The following is a 22,087-nucleotide window of genomic DNA, read 5'->3' as shown; positions in this document are numbered from 1 at the left end:
GAAGGAGTTCCCACATATGCTGAGCACTTGTTGGCTGCTTTTCTTTCACTCTGCGGTCCAACTCATCCCAAACCATCTCAATTGGGTTGATTGTGGAGGCCAGGTCATCTGATGCAGTACTCCATCACTCTCCTTCTTGGTCAAATAGACCTTACACAGCCTGGAGGTGTGTTGGGTCATTGTCCTGTTTAAAAACAAATGATTGTCCCACTAAGCCAAAACCAGATGGGATGGCGTATCACTGAAGAATGCTGTGGTAGCCATGCTGGTTAAGTGTGCCTTGAATTCTAAATAAAACGCAGACAGTGTCACCAGCAAAGCACCCCCACACCATCACACCTCCTCCTCCATGCTTCACGGTGGGAACCACACATGCAGAGATCATCCGTTCACCTACTCTGCATCTCACAAAGACACGGTGGTTGAAACCAAAAAAAAAAATCGCAAATTTAGACTCATCAGACCAAAGGACAAATTTCCACCGGTCTAAGGTCCATTTCTCGTGTTTCTTGGCCCCAGCAAATCTCTTCTTCTTATTGGTGTCCTTTAGTAGTGGTTTCTTTGCAGCAATTCGACCATGAAGGCCTGATTCACGGAGTCTCCTCTGAACAGATGATGTTGAGATGTGTCTGTTACTTGAACTCTGTGAAGCAAATATTTGGGCTACAATTCCTGAAGCTGGTAACTCTAATGAACTTATCCTCTGCAGCAGAGGTAACTCTGGGTCTTCCTTTCCTGTGGCAGTCCTCATGAGAGACAGTTTCATCATAGCTCTTGATGGTTTTTGCAACTGCACTTGAAGAAACTTTCAAAGTTCTTGAAATGGACTTATCTTCATGTCTTAAAGTAAAGATGGACTGTCATTTCTCTTTGCTTATTTGAGCTGCTCTTGCCATAATATCGATTTGGTATTTTACCAAATAGGGCTATCTTCTGTATTCCACCCCTACCTTATCACAACGCGACTGAATGGCTCAAATGCAGGAAAGAAAGAAATGCCACAAATTAACTTTTAACAGGCACACCTGTTAATTGAAATGCATTCCAGGTGACTACCTCATGAAGCTGGTTGAGAAAATGCCAAGAGTGTGCAAAGCTGTCACCAAGGCAAAGGGTGGCTACTTTGAAGAACCTCAAATCTATTTTGATTTGTTTAACCCTTTTTTGGTTACAACATGATTCCATATGTGTTATTTCATAGTTTTGATATCTTCACTATTATTCTACAATGTAGAACATAGTAAAAATCACGAAAAACCCTTGAATGAGTAGGTGTCCAAACTTTTAACTGGTACTATTAATTAATAATTAAATATTTGTTTTTATTCTGTGTGTGTGTGTGTGTGTGTGTGTGTGTGTGTGTGTGTGTGTGTGTGTGTGTATATATATATATATATAATTACACATACACAGAATTAAAATATAAATGCAACATGTAAAGTGTTGGTACCATGTTTCATGAGCTGAAATAAAAGATAAGCACAAAAAACGTATTTCTCTCAAATTTTGTGCAAAACTTTGTTTACATCCTTGTTAGTGAAAATGTCTCCTTTGCCAAGATAATCCATCCACCTAACAGATGTGGCATACCAAGAAGCTGATTAAACAGCACGATCATTACACATGTGCAACATGTGCTGTGGACAATAAAAGGCCACTATAAAATATACAATTTCGTCACACAACACAATGCCACAGAAGTTGAGGGAGCTTGCAATTGTCATGCTGACTGCAGGAATGTCCACCAGAGCTGTTGCCAGAGAATTGAATGTTCATTTCTCTACCATAAAGCGCCTCCAACGTCGTTTTAGAGAATTTGGCGGTACATCCAACCGGCCTCAAAACCACAGACCAGCACGTCAGCTCAGGCCCTCCACATCAGGTACTGTTGTGGTCTATGGAGCCAGTAAATAGACTGGTACACCTCAGGTACTGTTGTGGTCTATGGAGCCAGTAAATAGACTGGTACACCTCAGGTACTGTTGTGGTCTATGGAGCCAGTAAATAGACTGGTACACTTCAGGTACTGTTGTGGTCTATGGAGCCAGTAAATAGACTTGTACACTTCAGGTACTGTTGTGGTCTATGCCACTTAGTAGACACTTCTATCCAAAGTTCTTACAAGATAGTGAGTAAATAAATGTTTTATGTGTCTAGGATCTCTGTGGGAATTGAACCTACAACCTTGGCTCATAGACCAGTTTCATAGACCTGTTATAGGATGTGGTTTACAATAGACCTACATAGTGCATTACTACAATGCCCTTATGTGAAACACAGGGCTAGAAAGAACAGAACACAACAGAACAGGCATGTCCAATCTGAGCCAAGAACCTTTCATTTGTCATGTACTAATAAAAAATAAAAATGGCTGTTACAGCATGCAGGGGAACAAAAAAACGACGGCTGTGTCTTTTTTACCTCAATGTCGAAATGCCTGCTGACGTTTGCCTCTAGTGTGTGTGGTTGTGTGTGGTTGTTCTCAGAACATTGTGAAGTCTATACTCAGGAGACCTGACTTTGCTGGAGGCCTTATAAAACAATAACTTTTTGGCGCAGGGCAGACTGCTGAAATGTTAATGATGAACACAGTGCAGGACTGGTTACTAGGGTGGCTGAAGCCAATAACATAGTCACTCTTTTAAAGGGGTTGGATTTGTAGATGCAGAACCAGCTATCGAACAATACACTCCACAAAGCGGAAGAGTTGTTGCAGGTGACTGTACAATGCTTATAGCTGAAGGGTTGGTTCAGGTGACTGCACAATGCTTATTGCTGAAGGGTTGGTTCAGGTGACTGCACAATGCTTATAGCTGAAGGGTTGGTTCAGGTGACTGCACAATGCTTATAGCTGAAGGGTTGGTTCAGGTGACTGCACAATGCTTATAGCTGAAGGGTTGGTTCAGGTGACTGCACAATGCTTATAGCTGAAGGGTTGGTTCAGGTGACTGCACAATGCTTATAGCTGAAGGGTTGGTTCAGGTGACTGCACAATGCTTATAGCTGAAGGGTTGGTTCAGGTGACTGCACAATGCTTATAGCTGAAGGGTTGGTTCAGAGGACTGTACAATGCTTATAGCTGAAGGGTTGGTTCAGGTGACTGCACAATGCTTATAGCTGAAGGGTTGGTTCAGGTGACTGCACAATGCTAATAGCTGAAGGGTTGGTTCAGGTGACTGTGCAATGCTTACAGCTGAAATTCTACCATACATCCCAACAGGCAGAGCTGGTTGAACTAACGTCAATCTGACGAAATTACAAACAGAATAGAACTCTAGAAGTTTTGCCCCCTGGGATAGGGCTTTAAATAGTTGCTAGTTACACAAACACTAAGGCATCAGTAGTTGGTCAGTAACCCACCACTAACAGCACCTACAGCTCCATAATGTAGAGACTTCCCATCCATGATGCTGGCGTCACACTCGATCTCCCCAGACAGGTTTAAGTTAGAGCCCATTCCCGCGTTGGTGAACGGAGAATCCTGTGGATGACAAAAAAACATTTAGAAGAATCATGAAATATAGGACATTTAGACACAGAGATATACATTAAGAATCATGATTCAGAGATATACATTAAGAATCATGAAATTTTCAGCAAACTTAACATGTGTAAATATTTGTATGAACATAACAAAACTCATCAACTGAGACAAACTGAACAAGTTCCACAGACATGTGACTAACAGAAATGGAATAATGTGTCCCTGAACAATGGGGAGGGGGGGGGGGTCAAAATCAAAAGCAACAGTCAGTATCTGGTGTGGCCACCAGCTGCATTAAGTACTGCAGTGCATCTCCTCCTCATGGACTGCACCAGATTTGCCAGTTCTTGCTGTGAGATGTTACCCCACTCTTCCACCAAGACACCTGCAAGTTCTCAGACATTTCTGGGGGGAATGGCCCTAGCCCTCACCCTCCGATCCAACAGGTCCCAGACGTGCTCAATAGGATTGAGATCAGGGCTCTTCGCTGGCCATAGCAGAACACTGACATTCCTGTCTTACAGGAAATCACACACAGAACGAGTAGTATGGCTGGTGGCATTGTCATGCTGGAGGGTCATGTCAGGATGAGCCTGCAGGAAGGGTACCACATGAGGGAGGAGGATGTCTTCCCTGTAATGCACAGCGTTGAGATTTCCAGCAATGACAACAAGCTCAGTCCGATGATGCTGTGACACACCGCCCCAGACCATGACGGACTCTCCACCTCTAAATCAATCCCGCTCCAGAGTACAGGCCTTGGTGTAACGCTCATTTCTTCAACGATAAACGCGAATCCGACCATCACCCCTGGTGAGACAAAACCGCGACTCGTCAGTGAAGAGCACTTTTTGCCAGCCCTGTCTGGTCCAGCGACGATGGGTTTGTGCCTGTAGGCAACGTTGTTGCCGGTGATGTCTGGTGAGGACCTGTCTTACAACAGGCCTACAAGCCCTCAGTCCAGCCTCTCTCAGCCTATTGCAGACAGTCTGAGCACCGATGGAGGGATTGTGCGTTCCTGGTGTAACTCGGGCAGTTGTTGTTGCCATCCTGTACCTGTCCCGCAGGTGTGATGTTCAGATGAACCGATCCTGTGCAGGTGTTGTTACACGTGGTGTCATGAAGTTGGCCTGTGGGTAAGGTTTATGACCCCCCCATAAATACCTTTCTCCCTTCCCCTCTCTTTCTGACCCTACTGAAGGACTGCTGTCCTGTTAAATATAGAGAGTCTGGGAACATCAAACAAATGGGGAAAGGAACCATATTTTGGTAATAAAACCAGTTGGAAATATGCTTTGGAACTTAATGAGTATGGATGTCAGTTCGGTTGTCATCTGAGACATTATGACTGATGACAGGACGACATAAACTGTACCTGGGAAAGTATACACCCTCTAGTTATCAGAGTCACATGGAATTGTTATGCAATTGAAATGTTTGATATTGAAATTGTTTGTTAGGAGATTAAATGTAATTTTAGCTTCCAAATGAGAGAATTGGGTTTTCATAAGGAAAGTGCCCTGCTTGATCAGTGGCCCACACCTGTGAAGAGACAGGGGTTATAAACGATGAAACACATCCTTCCCCCTCTCCACTATATAAGCCTTTGACAAAAAGATAACCACATGTTCCAGTACGTGAGGTCTGCAGCCTCTACGTTAGAAGGACACACGTCAAGTACAGAACTAAGCCAACCTCAGCGTGAGCTTTGGTGGCGAATGGTATGAACTTTGAGCTTATTCACTACAGAAGTGATACTTCCTAGCCGTTGAGTTAGCAGCGGCGCTGTAGACGTGGGCTAGGAAAGGACGGACGACGGATCCAGTCTAACAAACAGACGAAGATACCACCACGTATGCAATGTACCACCAGACACATTCTTCCGAGGACAGGAAGATCTGTTGGCCAACCCGGCCAGCATCTACGACCAATCTACCGAAGCGCAGCTCAGAGTAAATATTTATTGCATTTTCCTTTTCCAAATGGGCGGTAATTTAGAATGCATAAGATAATGTATTTACGATAGCATAGCTGCTGTTTCTTTGTTCCTAAGTCTTCCCGCTCTTTCATTCAAGCCCAACCCCCTTTCCTTTGTGTAACCAGCCATCATACAGGTTCCGTCCACCAGGGATGTTATCTGTATGACATCATTTGTATTCTGTGTATTTGTAATTCTGTGTGATTGGTTTAGGTATTTAGTAAATAAATAATTAAACCCAATTTTGTACTGCTGATTCAACTTGTTAGCCAGGGTTCGTGAAGATAACCAAGAATTTACAACTTTCATTATGAGACTGAAAATAATCATCTTATTCTGTAAATTCTTAAGATGACGGCTATCGATGTCAAAGATTACTCAGTATTTTAAGAGTTTATTCGGAAGATAACGGCTCTATAAACGTTCTTCCGTGGTGCCCCGACTTTCTTGTTAATTACATTTACATGATTAGCTTAATCAGGTAATATTAATTACAGAGAAAGAATTTTATAGGTTAGCATGTCATATCACTTAATCCGGCATAGCCAAAGACACGACAGTGGTCTGCCACTGCGAGGACGATCAGCTGTCCGTCCTGTTTCCCTGTAGCTCTGTCTTAGGCGTCTCACAGTACGGACATTGCAATTTATTGCCCTGGCCAGATCTGCAGTCCTCATGCCTCCTTGTATCATGCCTAAGGCACATTCACGCAGATGAGCAGGGACCCTGGGCATCTTTCTTTTGGTGTTTTTCAGAGTCAGTAGAAAGGCCTCTTTAGTGTCCTAAGTTTTCATAACTGTGACCTTAAATTGCCTACCGTTTGTAAGCTGTTAGTGCCTTAACGACCCTTCCAAAGGTAAATGTTCATTAATTGTTTATGGTTCATTGAACAAGCATGGGAAACAATGTTTAAACCCTTTACAATGAAGATCTGTGAAGTTATTTGGATTTTTACAAATTATCTTTGAAAGACAGGGTCCTGAAAAAGGGACATTTCTTTTTTTGTTGCTGAGTTTACATTAAGAATCATGAAATATAGGACATTTAGACACAGATATACATTCTCATATAGATTTGAGTGAAAGGAATTAAACTAGGGCCTACTTCCTTCAGCCAGTAGGACTAAGTAGCTGTGATCTAAACATAGATGTTATGTCACACATCACTTTGTAAGGATCCTAAGTGTCCTTCAGTCCATTAAATACTCACTCTGTGATATGTATGTTTTTAGAATTCAGGAGTAGGCCTTTAAAGGCATCTGTGGTCTGATTCAACGTGCGTGTCTGTACTCTTATTCAGTGTGTGATAGGGCTGGGCCTTTTTTTTATAGCCAATTTTTTCACTAAAATCAGTTTTGTTGTACAAATACACCACAATTCATACAGTCAGCAAAAATCGAATGAATTCAGGGCTTGTGAAATTACACCAAATGTACAGTGCATTAGGAAGACGACAAAGCAAAAAAACAGGTTTTTAGAAATGTTTGTAAATGTATTACAAATAAAAAAAAGAAATATCACATTAACATAAGTACCCTTTACTCAGTACTTTGTTGAAACACCTTTGGCAGTGATTACATCATTGAGTCTTCTTGGGTATGACACTACAAGCTTGGCACACCTGTATTTGGGCAGTTTCTACCATTCTTCTCTGCAGATCCTCTCAAGCTCTGTCAGGTTGGATGGGGAGTGTTGCTGCACAGCTATTTTCAGGTCTCTCCAGAGATATTAAATCGGGATCAAGTCTGGGCTCTGGCTGGGCCACTCAAGGACATTCAGAGACTTGTCCCGAAGCTACTCCTGCATTGGCTTAGCTGTGTGCTTAGGACCGTTGTCCTGTTGGAAGGTGAACCTTCGCCCCAGTCTGAGGTCATGAGCACTCTGGAGCAGGTTTTCATCAAGGATCTCTCTGTACGTAGTTCCATTCATCTTTCCCTCGATCCTGACTAGTCTCTGCTGCTGAAAAACATCCCCACAGTATGATGCTGCCACCACCATGCTTTACCATGGCATTCAGGCCAAAGAGTTCAATCTTGGTTTCATCAGACCAGAGAGTCCTTGAGGTGCCTTTTGGCAAACTCCAAGTGGGCTGTCATGTGCCTTTTACTGAGGAGTGGCTTCCGTCTGACCACTCTACCATAAAGGCCTGATTGGTGGAGTGCTGCAGAGATGGTTGTCCTTCTGAAAGGTTCTCCCATCTCCACAGAGGAACTCTGGAGCTCTGTCAGAATGACCATCGGGGTCTTGGTCACCTCCCTGACCAAGGCCCTTCTCCCCCGATTGCTCAGTTTGGCCGGGCGGACAGCTCTAGGAAGAGTCTTAAGTGGTTCCAAAATCTTCCATTTACAAATGATGGAAGTTTCTGTGTTCTGGGGGGCCTTCAATGCAGCAAACATTTTTTAGTACTCTTCCCCAGATCTGTGCCTCGACACAATCCTGTCTCGGAGCTCTTGCGGACAATTCCTTCGACCTCATGGCTTGGTTTTTGCTCTAACATGCACTGTCAACTGTGGGACCTTAAAAAGACAGGTGTGTACCTTTACAAATCATGTCCAAACAACTGAATTTACCACAGGTGAACTCAATCAAGTTCAAGGAACATCTCAAGGATGATCAATGGAAACAGGATGCACCTGAGCTCAATTTGGAGTCTCAAAGCAAAGGGTCTGAAAACGTATGTAAATACATTTCTAAAAACCTGTTTTCTTTTTGTCATTATGGGGTATTGTGTGCATATTTTATTTATTTACTTAACTATGCAAGTCAGTTTAGAACAAATTCGTATTAAACAATGACGGTACACAAAAAAAAAGATTGATGAGAATAAGGCTGTAACGTAACAAAATGTGGAACAAGTAGAGGGGTCTGTATACTTTATGAATAAACTATAAGCCTTCCACAACCATAAAACCCAATACCAATATAGTTTATTAACCTGCTTTTTTTGCAATAATCAGTCATCTGGCTTTCAAGTCTGTCCACGAAAATGCCCTTTTTGTGACAAATTTAACCAGAGCCATGCATATCGATGAAGTGTTTCAAAACACAACCTTTTGTCTGTCTCCAACTGTTTAAACAGAATGCTAGCCTGTCCACTTTGTTGAGATGTTGAAATCAAGTAGCCTACCTTATTTATCAGAATGAGATTGAGTTGCCAATTCCTTATATAAATTGTGCTTGATACTTATTACACATTATAAAAAACAGACTAGACAGCTAGTATAACAGTCTGGTTACAATGCTGCTGGTGGTACGTTGTATTATAAAACACAGACTAGACAGCTAGTATAACAGTCTGGTTACAATGCTGCTAGTGGTACGTTGTATTATAAAACACAGACTAGACAGCTAGTTTAACAGTCTGGTTACAATGCTGCTAGTGGTACGTTGTATTATAAAACACAGACTAGACAGCTAGTATAACAGTCTGGTTACAATGCTGCTAGTGGTACGTTGTATTATAAAACACAGACTAGACAGCTAGTATAACAGTCTGGTTACAATGCTGCTAGTGGTACGTTGTATTATAAAACACAGACTAGACAGCTAGTATAACAGTCTGGTTACAATGCTGCTAGTGGTACGTTGTATTATAAAACACAGTCTAGACAGCTAGTATAACAGTCTGGTTACAATGCTGCTAGTGGTACGTTGTATTATAAAACACAGACTAGACAGCTAGTATAACAGTCTGGTTACAATGCTGCTTGTGGTACGTTGTATTATAAAACACAGACTAGACAGCTAGTATAACAGTCTGGTTACAATGCTGCTAGTGGTACGTTGTATTATAAAACACAGACTAGACAGCTAGTATAACAGTCTGGTTACAATGCTGCTAGTGGTACGTTGTATTATAAAACACAGACTAGACAGCTAGTATAACAGTCTGGTTACAATGCTGCTAGTGGTACGTTGTATTATAAAACACAGACTAGACAGCTAGTATAACAGTCTGGTTACAATGCTGCTTGTGGTACGTTGTATTATAAAACACAGACTAGACAGCTAGTATAACAGTCTGGTTACAATGCTGCTAGTGGTACGTTGTGTTATAAAACACAGACTAGACAGCTAGTATAACAGTCTGGTTACAATGCTGCTAGTGGTACGTTGTATTATAAAACACAGACTAGACAGCTAGTATAACAGTCTGGTTACAATGCTGCTAGTGGTACGTTGTATTATAAAACACAGACTAGACAGCTAGTATAACAGTCTGGTTACAATGCTGCTAGTGGTACGTTGTATTATAAAACACAGTCTAGACAGCTAGTATAACAGTCTGGTTACAATGCTGCTAGTGGTACGTTGTATTATAAAACACAGACTAGACAGCTAGTATAACAGTCTGGTTACAATGCTGCTAGTGGTACGTTGTATTATAAAACACAGACTAGACAGCTAGTATAACAGTCTGGTTACAATGCTGCTAGTGGTACGTTGTATTATAAAACACAGACTAGACAGCTAGTATAACAGTCTGGTTACAATGCTGCTGGTGGTACGTTGTATTATAAAACACAGACTAGACAGCTAGTATAACAGTCTGGTTACAATGCTGCTAGTGGTACGTTGTATTGTAAAACACAGACTAGACAGCTAGTATAACAGTTTGGTTACAATGCTGCTAGTGGTACGTTGTATTATAAAACACAGACTAGACAGCTAGTATAACGGTCTGGCTACAATGCTGCTAGTGGTACGTTGTATTATAAAACACAGACTAGACAGCTAGTATAACAGTCTGGTTACAATGCTGCTAGTGGTACGTTGTATTATAAAACACAGACTAGACAGCTAGTATAACAGTCTGGTTACAATGCTGCTAGTGGTACGTTGTATTATAAAACACAGACTAGACAGCTAGTATAACAGTCTGGTTACAATGCTGCTAGTGGTACGTTGTATTATAAAACACAGACTAGACAGCTAGTATAACAGTCTGGTTACAATGCTGCTAGTGGTACGTTGTATTATAAAACACATACTAGACAGCTAGTATAACAGTCTGGTTACAATGCTGCTAGTGGTACGTTGTATTATAAAACACAGACTAGACAGCTAGTATAACAGTCTGGTTACAATGCTGCTAGTGGTACGTTGTATTATAAAACAAAGACTAGACAGCTAGTATAACAGTCTGGTTACAATGCTGCTAGTGGTACGTTGTATTATAAAACACAGTCTAGACAGCTAGTATAACAGTCTGGTTACAATGCTGCTAGTGGTACGTTGTATTATAAAACACAGACTAGACAGCTAGTATAACAGTCTGGTTACAATGCTGCTAGTGGTACCTGGTACCGTAATGACTTGCACGACAAGCTGAGCTTTAATTTTCCAGAATCCTTCTAAATTGATTTTCCTGTTTTAGAATTGTCTGCATTAAATCGCAATTTGAGTATTTGAGAAATAAAACGGGTTACCATTAGATAGGTTAACTTCTCCTCTATCACAGTAAAATAATGTCTCAATGTGTTTCAGTGGCCATATGATCGATTCTATTGGACCAAACTTCAAAATGCAAATAGCGAGTTGAAACCTCTTGTCAGAGAGGTAGAGGTGATATCTCATCTTTGTGGCAGGGGCTTGGTGTACATGTGTAAGTGGGAAGATACACACAGCCCTAATGTGTTATAGAACACGTCCAGTCGTTACACACGGCCCTAATGTGTTATAGAACACGTCCAGTCGTTACACACGGCCCTAATGTGCTATAGAACACGTCCAGTCGCTACACACGGCCCTAATGTGCTATAGAACACGTCCAGTCGCTACACACGGCCCTAATGTGTTATAGAACACGTCCAGTCGTTACACACGGCCCTAATGTGCTATAGAACACGTCCAGTCGCTACACACGGCCCTAATGTGCTATAGAACACGTCCAGTCGTTACACACGGCCCTAATGTGTTGTAGAACACGTCCAGTCGTTACACACGGCCCTAATGTGTTGTAGAACACGTCCAGTCGTTACACACGGCCCTAATGTGCTGTAGAACACGTCCAGTCGTTACACACGGCCCTAATGTGCTATAGAACACGTCCAGTCGTTACACACGGCCCTAATGTGCTATAGAACACGTCCAGTCGTTACACACGGCCCTAATGTGCTGTAGAACACGTCCAGTCGTTACACACGGCCCTAATGTGCTGTAGAACACGTCCAGTCGTTACACACGGCCCTAATGTGCTGTAGAACACGTCCAGTCGTTACACACGGCCCTAATGTGCTGTAGAACACGTCCAGTCGTTACACACGGCCCTAATGTGCTGTAGAACACGTCCAGTCGTTACACACGGCCCTAATGTGCTATAGAACACGTCCAGTCGTTACACACGGCCCTAATGTGCTATAGAACACGTCCAGTCGTTACACACGGCCCTAATGTGCTATAGAACACGTCCAGTCGTTACACACGGCCCTAATGTGCTATAGAACACGTCCAGTCGTTACACACGGCCCTAATGTGCTATAGAACACGTCCAGTCGTTACACACGGCCCTAATGTGTTATAGAACACGTCCAGTCGTTACACACGGCCCTAATGTGCTATAGAACACGTCCAGTCGTTACACACGGCCCTAATGTGCTATAGAACACGTCCAGTCGTTACACACGGCCCTAATGTGCTATAGAACACATCCAGTCGTTACACACGGCCCTAATGTGCTATAGAACACGTCCAGTCGCTACACACGGCCCTAATGTGCTATAGAACACGTCCAGTCGCTACACACGGCCCTAATGTGTTATAGAACACGTCCAGTCGTTACACACGGCCCTAATGTGCTATAGAACACGTCCAGTCGCTACACACGGCCCTAATGTGCTATAGAACACGTCCAGTCGTTACACACGGCCCTAATGTGTGTAGAACACGTCCAGTCGTTACACACGGCCCTAATGTGTTGTAGAAACACGTCCAGTCGTTACACACGGCCCTAATGTGTTGTAGAACACGTCCAGTCGTTACACACGGCCCTAATGTGCTATAGAACACGTCCAGTCGTTACACACGGCCCTAATGTGCTATAGAACACGTCCAGTCGTTACACACGGCCCTAATGTGCTGTAGAACACGTCCAGTCGTTACACACGGCCCTAATGTGCTGTAGAACACGTCCAGTCGTTACACACGGCCCTAATGTGCTAGAACACGTCCAGTCGTTACACACGGCCCTAATGTGCTGTAGAACACGTCCAGTCGTTACACACGGCCCTAATGTGCTGTAGAACACGTCCAGTCGTTACACACGGCCCTAATGTGCTATAGAACACGTCCAGTCGTTACACACGGCCCTAATGTGCTATAGAACACGTCCAGTCGTTACACACGGCCCTAATGTGCTATAGAACACGTCCAGTCGTTACACACGGCCCTAATGTGCTATAGAACACGTCCAGTCGTTACACACGGCCCTAATGTGCTATAGAACACGTCCAGTCGTTACACACGGCCCTAATGTGTATAGAACACGTCCAGTCGTTACACACGGCCCTAATGTGCTATAGAACACGTCCAGTCGTTACACACGGCCCTAATGTGCTATAGAACACGTCAGTCGTTACACACGGCCCTAATGTGCTATAGAACACGTCCAGTCGTTACACACGGCCCTAATGTGCTATAGAACACGTCCAGTCGCTACACACGGCCCTAATGTGCTATAGAACACGTCCAGTCGCTACACACGGCCCTAATGTGTATAGAACACGTCCAGTCGTTACACACGGCCCTAATGTGCTATAGAACACGTCCAGTCGCTACACACGGCCCCTAATGTGCTATAGAACACGTCCAGTCGTTACACACGGCCCTAATGTGCTATAGAACACGTCCAGTCGTTACACACGGCCCTAATGTGCTTATAGAACACGTCCAGTCGTACACACGGCCCTAATGTGCTTTAGAACACGTCCAGTCGTTACACACGGCCCTAATGTGCTATAGAACACGTCCAGTCGTTACACACGGCCCTAATGTGCTATAGAACACGTCCAGTCGTTACACACGGCCCAAATGTGCTTTAGAACACGTCCAGTCGTTACACACGGCCCTAATGTGCTTTAGAACACGTCCAGTCGCTACACACGGCCCTAATGTGCTATAGAACACGTCCAGTCGTTACACACGGCCCTAATGTGCTATAGAACACGTCCAGTCGTTACACACGGCCCTAATGTGCTATAGAACACGTCCAGTCGTTACACACGGCCCTAATGTGTTATAGAACACGTCCAGTCGTTACACACGGCCCTAATGTGTTGTAGTAGAACACGTCCAGTCGTTACACACGGCCCTAATGAGAACACGTCCAGTCGTTACACACGGCCCTAATGTGCTATAGAACACGTCCAGTCGTTACACACGGCCCTAATGTGTTATAGAACACGTCCAGTCGTTACACACGGCCCTAATGTGTTATAGAACACGTCCAGTCGTTACACACGGCCCTAATGTGCTATAGAACACGTCCAGTCGTTACACACGGCCCTAATGTGTTATAGAACACGTCCCAGTCGTTACACACGGCCCTAATGTGTTGTAGAACACGTCCAGTCGTTACACACGGCCCTAATGTGCTATAGAACACGTCCAGTCGTTACACACGGCCCTAATGTGTTATAGAACACGTCCAGTCGTTACACACGGCCCTAATGTGTTATAGAACAGGTCCAGTCGTTACACACGGCCCTAATGTGCTATAGAAACACGTCCAGTCGTTACACACGCCCTAATGTGCTATAGAACACGTCCAGTCGTTACACACGGCCCTAATGTGCTATAGAACACGTCCAGTCGTTACACACGGCCCTAATGTGCTATAGAACACGTCCAGTCGTTACACACGGCCCTAATGTGCTATAGAACACGTCCGTCGTTACACACGGCCCTAACGTCAGGTACACACGGCCCTAATGTGCTATAGAACACGTCCAGTCGTTACACACGGCCCTAATGTGCTATACAACACGTCCAGTCGTTACACACGGCCCTAATGTGCTATAGAACACGTCCAGTCGTTACACACGGCCCTAATGTGCTATAGAACACGTCCAGTCGTTACACACGGCCCTAATGTGCTATAGAACACGTCCAGTCGTTACACACGGCCCTAATGTGCTATAGAACACGTCCAGTCGTTACACACGGCCCTAATGTGCTATAGAACACGTCCAGTCGTACACACGGCCCTAATGTGCTATAGAACACGTCCAGTCGTTACACACGGCCCTAATGTGCTATAGAACACGTCCAGTCGTACACACGGCCCTAATGTGCTATAGAACACGTCCAGTCGTACACACGGCCCTAATGTGCTATAGAACACGTCCAGTCGTTACACACGGCCCTAATGTGCTATAGAACACGTCCAGTCGTTACACACGGCCCTAATGTGCTATAGAACACGTCCAGTCGTTACACACGGCCCTAATGTGCTATAGAACACGTCCAGTCGTTACACACGGCCCTAATGTGCTATAGAACACGTCCAGTCGTTACACACGGCCCTAATGTGCTATAGAACACGTCCAGTCGTTACACACGGCCCTAATGTGCTATAGAACACGTCCCAGTCGTTACACACGGCCCTAATGTGCTATAGAACACGTCCAGTCGTTACACACGGCCCTAATGTGCTATAGAACACGTCCAGTCGTTACACACGGCCCTAATGTGCTATAGAACACGTCCAGTCGTTACACACGGCCCTAATGTGCTATAGAACACGTCCAGTCGTTACACACGGCCCTAATGTGCTATAGAACACGTCCAGTCGTTACACACGGCCCTAATGTGCTATAGAACACGTCCAGTCGTTACACACGGCCCTAATGTGTTATAGAACGCGTCCAGTCGTTACACACGGCCCTAATGTGCTATAGAACACGTCCAGTCGTTACACACGGCCCTAATGTGTTATAGAACACGTCCAGTCATTACACACGGCCCTAATGTGTTGTAGAACACGTCCAGTCGTTACACACGGCCCTAATGTGCTATAGAACACGTCCAGTCGTTACACACGGCACTAATGTGCTATAGAACACGTCCAGTCGTTACACACGGCCCTAATGTGCTATAGAACACGTCCAGTCGTTACACACGGCCCTAATGTGTTATAGAACACGTCCAGTCGTTACACACGGCCCTAATGTGCTATAGAACACGTCCAGTCGCTACACACGGCCCTAATGTGCTATAGAACACGTCCAGTCGTTACACACGGCCCTAATGTGCTATAGAACACGTCCAGTCGTTACACACGGCCCTAATGTGCTATAGAACACGTCCAGTCGTTACACACGGCCCTAATGTGCTATAGAACACGTCCAGTCGTTACACACGGCCCTAATGTGCTTTAGAACACGTCCAGTCGTTACACACGGCCCTAATGTGCTGTAGAACACGTCCAGTCGTTACACACGGCCCTAATGTGCTGTAGAAAGCGTCCAGTCGTTACACACGGCCCTAATGTGTTATAGAACGCGTCCAGTCGTTACACACGGCCCTAATGTGCTATAGAACACGTCCAGTCGTTACACACGGCCCTAATGTGCTGTAGAACACGTCCAGTCGTTACACACGGCCCTAATGTGCTGTAGAACACGTCCAGTCGTTACACACGGCCCTAATGTGTTATAGAACACGTCCAGTCGTTACACACGGCCCTAATGTGCTATAGAACACGTCCAGTCGTTACACACGGCCCTAATGTGCTGTAGAACACGTCCAGTCGTTACACACGGCCCTAATGTGCTATAGAACCCGTCCAGTCGCTACACACGGCCCTAATGTGCTATAGAACCCGTCCAGTCGTTACACACGGCCCTAATGTGTTATAGAACACGTCCAGTCGTTACACACGGCCCTAATGTGCTATAGAACACGTCCAGTCGTTACACACGGCCCTAATGTGTTATAGAACACGTCCAGTCGTTACACACGGCCCTAATGTGTTATAGAACACGTCCAGTCGTTACACACGGCCCTAATGTGTTATAGAACACGTCCAGTCGTTACACACGGCCCTAATGTGTTATAGAACACGTCAAGTCGTTACACACGGCCCTAATGTGCTATAGAACACGTCCAGTCGTTACACACGGCCCTAATGTGCTATAGAACACGTCCAGTCGTTACACACGGCCCTAATGTGTTATAGAACGCGTCCAGTCGTTACACACGGCCCTAATGTGTTATAGAACGCGTCCAGTCGTTACACACGGCCCTAATGTGCTATAGAACACGTTTAAATCATCTCTGGTTCCAAGATAACCAACATCCTGAAGCTGAACTAGGTCTGCGGTCACACACACACACACACACACACACACACACACACAAACCTCAAGCTCAACAAGGGCTGCGGTGACAGCGTCCACTGCCAGAGCACCGGCTTTCAGTCTGTCCACAGCCTAAAAGAGAGAAACAGATAGACGTCACGTTATAGGTAGGACAGTTTACAGTCGTCATGTTCGTGAGGCACGCAACAGAAGAAAAGGCACTGAAACAGGGAGAGTCTATCTGGACTTATTCACTGTTGTCCGTTGCATGCCCTAATGAACAAGACCCATGATGCAACAGGGTAAGAGAAACACAAACTCTCTCCTTGCTGATTTAACACCAACAAATCATAGGGATCACTCAACACTACAGAGACAGCATTTACCTACTGTATCACCCAACACTACAGAGACAGCATTTACCTACTGTATCACTCAACACTACAGAGACAATACAGACATTACAGAGAGAGACGGTACAGAGACGGTACAGAGACAGAACAGAGACAGAGACGGTACAGAGACAGTGACGGTACAGAGACTGAACAGAGACGGTGATGGTACAGAGACGGTACAGAGACAGAACAGAGACAGTGACGGTACAGAGACAGTGACGGTACAGAGACTGAACAGAGACGGTGATGGTACAGAGACGGTACAGAGACAGAACAGAGACAGTGACGGTACAGAGACAGTGACGGTACAGAGACAGTGACGGTACAGAGACAGTGACGGTACAGACAGAACAAAGACAGAGACAGAGACGGTACAGAGACAGTGACGGTACAGAGACAGTGACGGTACAGAGACAGTGACGGTACACAGACAGAACAGAGACAGTGACGGTACAGAGACAGTGACGGTACAGAGACGGTAAAGAGAGAGACGGTACAAAGACAGAGATGGTACAGAGACAGAGACGGCACAGAGATAACAGAGAGAGACGGTACAGAGACAGAACATAGACGGTACAGAGACAGTACAGAGACAGTAGAGAAAGTATACAGCCAGCACAGAGACAGTGGAGACTGTACAGAGACGGTACAGAGACAGAGATGGTACAGAGACAGTAGAGACAGCACAAAAACAACACGGAGACCGTAGAGCCTGCACAGAGACGGCACAGAGACCGTAGAGCCAGCACAGAGACAGCACAGAGACAGAGACAGCACAGAGACAGAACAGAGATAGAGACAGCAAGGAGACAGCGCAGAGACAGCACACAGAGAGACAGCACCTAGAACAGCACATAGACAGCATAGAGACAGACAGTAGGGACAGCACAGAGACAGGGCAGAGACAGTACACAAAGAGACAGAACAGACAGAATATAGACAGAGACAGTAGACAACAGACAAAGAGACAGTAGGGACATCACAAAGACAGCGGCAGCACAGAGAGACAGCACAGAGAAAGCACATAGACAGTAGGGACATAGACAGTAGAGACAGAGACAGTAGAGACATAGACAGTAGAGACATAGACAGTAGAGACATAGACAGTAGAGACAGAGACAGTAGAGACAGAGACAGTAGAGACAGAGACAGTAGAGACAGAGACAGTAGAGACAGAGACAGTAGAGACAGAGACAGTACAGAGACAGAGACAGTACAGAGACTTGGACAGACAGCCATGTTCCCCATGGACATCTGTAGCTGCTCTAATCTGATAAAGGTGGACTATTAAATATAAGTAGAGATTTTCTGCTGTACAAAGTTGAAACAGAAAGTGCGGAACATTACATTACAGCGTGTAGTTTTCTCTGGCCAGCTGAGACTGACGATGGCGTGTTATCAACACATAACTCACATTCCCTGGCACACACCGCCTCACACAGACTCCTCTCTGAAGACAGAGAGGTGCGTTCCAAATGGTCAAAAGTAGCGCACTACTATAGGGTGCTAGATCCCTCCCTGTCATCCTGATCTGAACAGTACCACGGCGCTGTAGTCTCAGGTTGCATCTCAATACTCTAGTGCAGCTTCCTCTCCTTGTCTCCTTTTCCTGCACTGATGCAGGAAGCACTGGACAAGTCAAAGCAAATGGGCAAAACAAACTCACTCTCTGGCAAGCTCTCTTGCAAACATGCTTGTATTCCTTGGCTTTGGACTCAGAATGGTATCCTGCTCCTGAAAAAAAACAAAAAAAAACACAAAGAAGTGAAAAGAAGGGATGTCATGAAAAAAGGGTTGCTAGAAAATTCATCAGTAAAGATAGTGTGTTGTTTCATCAGCTGGTTAATGATGACATCATCCTACAACCATTTTGTTTGTCTCTCTTTCCCGGTCTGCATAGTCAGTGGCCATGTCCGAATACACAGACTTGTGTTGGGGGGGTATAGGAAAATATGTTTTATGCGGAATTTTGAAAATGTAAATGCCAGGATGTCATACTCATTTCTGCACACTATTGAGGAAGAGAAGAGTATTTTCACACACACCCACGTGTGTTCAACAACTGCTGATAAGCAGAATAGGGGACGCACTCTACAAAAAAATGTTTTTATTTTATTTATTTTTTTTACAAATGGCGGGAAACAAGCTATCTAATCTAAGCGTGATTAAAGTAGTAGGTAAAAAGACAGATGTCTGCCACGGTAATGCTCCAGAAGTGATAACAGATTCAATATATAGACAGTCAATATCACATGTAACTGAATGTCATCTCAAAGGACACCTTATAAATAGCACAGTAAAATCAGACAACTAAAGGTAGTGGTAGGAATACCAACCTGCATGCACCAACACAAAGCCAACAGCATTCCCCTTGTCCTTTCTGTCTGTAGTAGGCTCCTGTGGTGTGACTGTGGACCAGGAGTCAGGTAAGGGAGGAGGGAGTTGTTGCTCTTCAGCACAGTTCAGTGGAGTCTCCATTACCCCACCAGCACACCTCCACATGCATCATGGACCATTGGCCCCAGGTAGCACTGGCATCTTGACTGTCTCACCTGGGAGGAAAGAACATAAAAGGGAGATGTCATTTGTCCTACTTGGGATGGTGGCTAAAGCACCTGTGTACCACAATTGATAAACGAGTTGTATTTGCAAATGCCTATACGCAGTGTCAACAGTCATCTGCTGAACATGATATGTTAACAGTATGTGAATTGGACTGTGCTTTGACAGTCTGGATAAGTAGGTGCAGACACTAAAGGCGCACAATATAATTTCCAGTTCAACCCTGCGTGGGGGAAAAGCTCATCACACAAATCAACTGAGTGGGACACACTGTTGCTGCTGGGTTGTTTGACTGAGACGGGTTTCCTCCCACAATGTAAACAATGTGATTTCCCGAGACTAGACAGCTTGATCATTCAGGCTGGCATGCCATTGTAGGCATTAGCTAGCTGGCTAGTCTGTTTGGAAGCTAGTTAGCCTTTAACGTCTAGGTTGTTTTCGGAACAAATTGGTTTAAAAATAAGAGTGGCTAACTAACGATAGAGCCTAGCATGTGTCTCTTGGTGCGTAGTTACAGCGTGCAAATATTCGCTGACATCTTAACGTTTTGCGACAACTGAGCAAGCTAGCTAGCTACTAGCTAGGTTAGCTAGCTACATAGCATAGCATTCACATTTCGAAGACTCGACTGTAAAACTTATTTGTGCACGAATCTGCTAACTAGCTGCCACACTAGTACAGACCCGGTACGTGTTCTTATGTTTATGTGAAAACTTACTTTACTATTAAAAACTTTGCAAGTTGAAAGTACTCTGGCTGCGGCTCTGCAGCGAAATAACTTCCGGGTTCAAGTGTACGTCACATGACGTAAATGTGCGCGTCCAAAACATTATTGCCACGTTCAAATACTAGTCGGCATTAGGAAACTCGGGAAATTTTCAACTTATTGTAACTGTTTATAGTTATACAATTACCGCTTTCAACCAGTTGGCAATTCAGAAATTTCTGCGTTTACTCGTTCCGACTAGACTGGCATATCTCACGAGTTTTACACTGAACATAAACGTAATATTTAGTGCTGGTCCCATGTATCATGAGCTGAAATAAAAGATCCCCGAAAGGATCCATAAGCACAAACATCTTATTTCTCTCTCTTTTTTTCCCCAAATGTGTTTACATCCCTGTTGCCCAAATAATCCATCCACCTAACAGATGTGGCATATCAAGAAACTGATTAAACAGCATGATCATTAAACAGGTGCACCTTGTGCTGGGGACAATAAAAGGCCACATTAAAATGTGCAGTTTTGTCACACAACAAAATGCCACAGATGTCTCAAGTTTTGAGGGAGCGTGCAATTGGCCCGCTGACTGCAGGATTGTCCACCAGAGCTGTTGCCAGAGAATTTAATGTTCATTTCTCTACCATAAGCCGCCTCCAACATCGTTTTAGAGAATTTGGCAGTAGGTTCAACCGGCCTCACAACTGCCGACCACATGTATGGCGTCGTGATGTCAAAATTGTGAACAGAGTGCCCCATGGTGGCGGTGGGGTTATGGTATCGGCAGGCAAAAGCTACAGACAGCGAACACAATTGCATTTTATTGGTGGCAATTTGAATGCACAGAGCTACCATGACGAGATTCTGAGGCCCGTTGTCATGCCATTCAACCACCACCATCACCTCATGTTTCAGCATGATCATTTTGTTATTTTATTTAACTAGGTAAGTCAGTTAAGAACAAATTCTTATTTATAATGACAGCCTACCCCGGCCAAACCCAGACAACGCTGGGCCAATTGTGCGCCACCCTATGGGACTGCCAATCACAGCCAGATGTGATACAGCCTGGATTCAAACCAGTGACTGTAGTGACCCCTCTTGCACTGAGATGCAGTGCCTTAGACCACTGCGCCACTCGGGATAATGCTCGACCCCATGTCGCAAGGATCTGTACACAATTCCTGGAAGCTGAAAATGTCCCAGTTCTTCCATGGCCTGCATACTCACCAGACATGTCACCCACTGAGCATGTTGGGAATACTCTGGACCTACGTGTATGACAGCGTGTTCCAGTTCCCGCCAAAATCCAGCAACTTCGCACAGCCATTGAAGAAGAGTGGGACAAACTTCCACAGTCCACAATCAACAGCCTGATCAACTCTATGTGAAGGAGATGTGTCACGCTGCATGAGGCAAATGGTGGTCCCACAAGGTACTGACTGTTTTTTCTGATCCACGCCCCGACCTACTGTATTCTCAGTCAAGTCAAATACATAGATTAGGGCCTAATGAATTTATTTAAACTGACTGCTTTCCTTATATGAACTGTAACTCATTAAAATCTTTGAAAGTGTTGCATGTTGCGTTTATATTTATACATGGGAGATTATTAACATGTTCACGTGCTAGTCGAAATGTGCGATTTGC

The 22,087-nt window shown here is 44.6% G+C and overlaps 1 protein-coding gene across 1 annotated transcript in view; it reads right to left on the bottom strand.

Annotated features, from left to right (window-relative positions):
* Positions 1-20,536, bottom strand: part of tasp1 (taspase, threonine aspartase, 1) — an 85,796-nt gene extending 65,260 nt beyond the window's left edge. The window contains exons 1-5 of the mRNA XM_029702311.1: positions 20,434-20,536; positions 19,490-19,705; positions 18,820-18,887; positions 16,822-16,890; positions 3,361-3,481 (exon numbers count right to left, since the gene is read on the bottom strand). Of these exons, the coding sequence (XP_029558171.1) occupies positions 3,361-3,481; positions 16,822-16,890; positions 18,820-18,887; positions 19,490-19,655 (424 nt within the window). The 5' untranslated portion in view covers positions 19,656-19,705; positions 20,434-20,536. The remainder of the gene's footprint in view (positions 1-3,360; positions 3,482-16,821; positions 16,891-18,819; positions 18,888-19,489; positions 19,706-20,433) is intronic.
* Positions 20,537-22,087: the final 1,551 nt, after the last annotated feature.

This window comes from Salmo trutta, chromosome 2, assembly GCF_901001165.1.
Source record: "Salmo trutta chromosome 2, fSalTru1.1, whole genome shotgun sequence".
Lineage (NCBI taxonomy): Eukaryota > Metazoa > Chordata > Actinopteri > Salmoniformes > Salmonidae > Salmo > Salmo trutta.
This window is presented reverse-complemented; position numbering and strand designations above follow the sequence as displayed.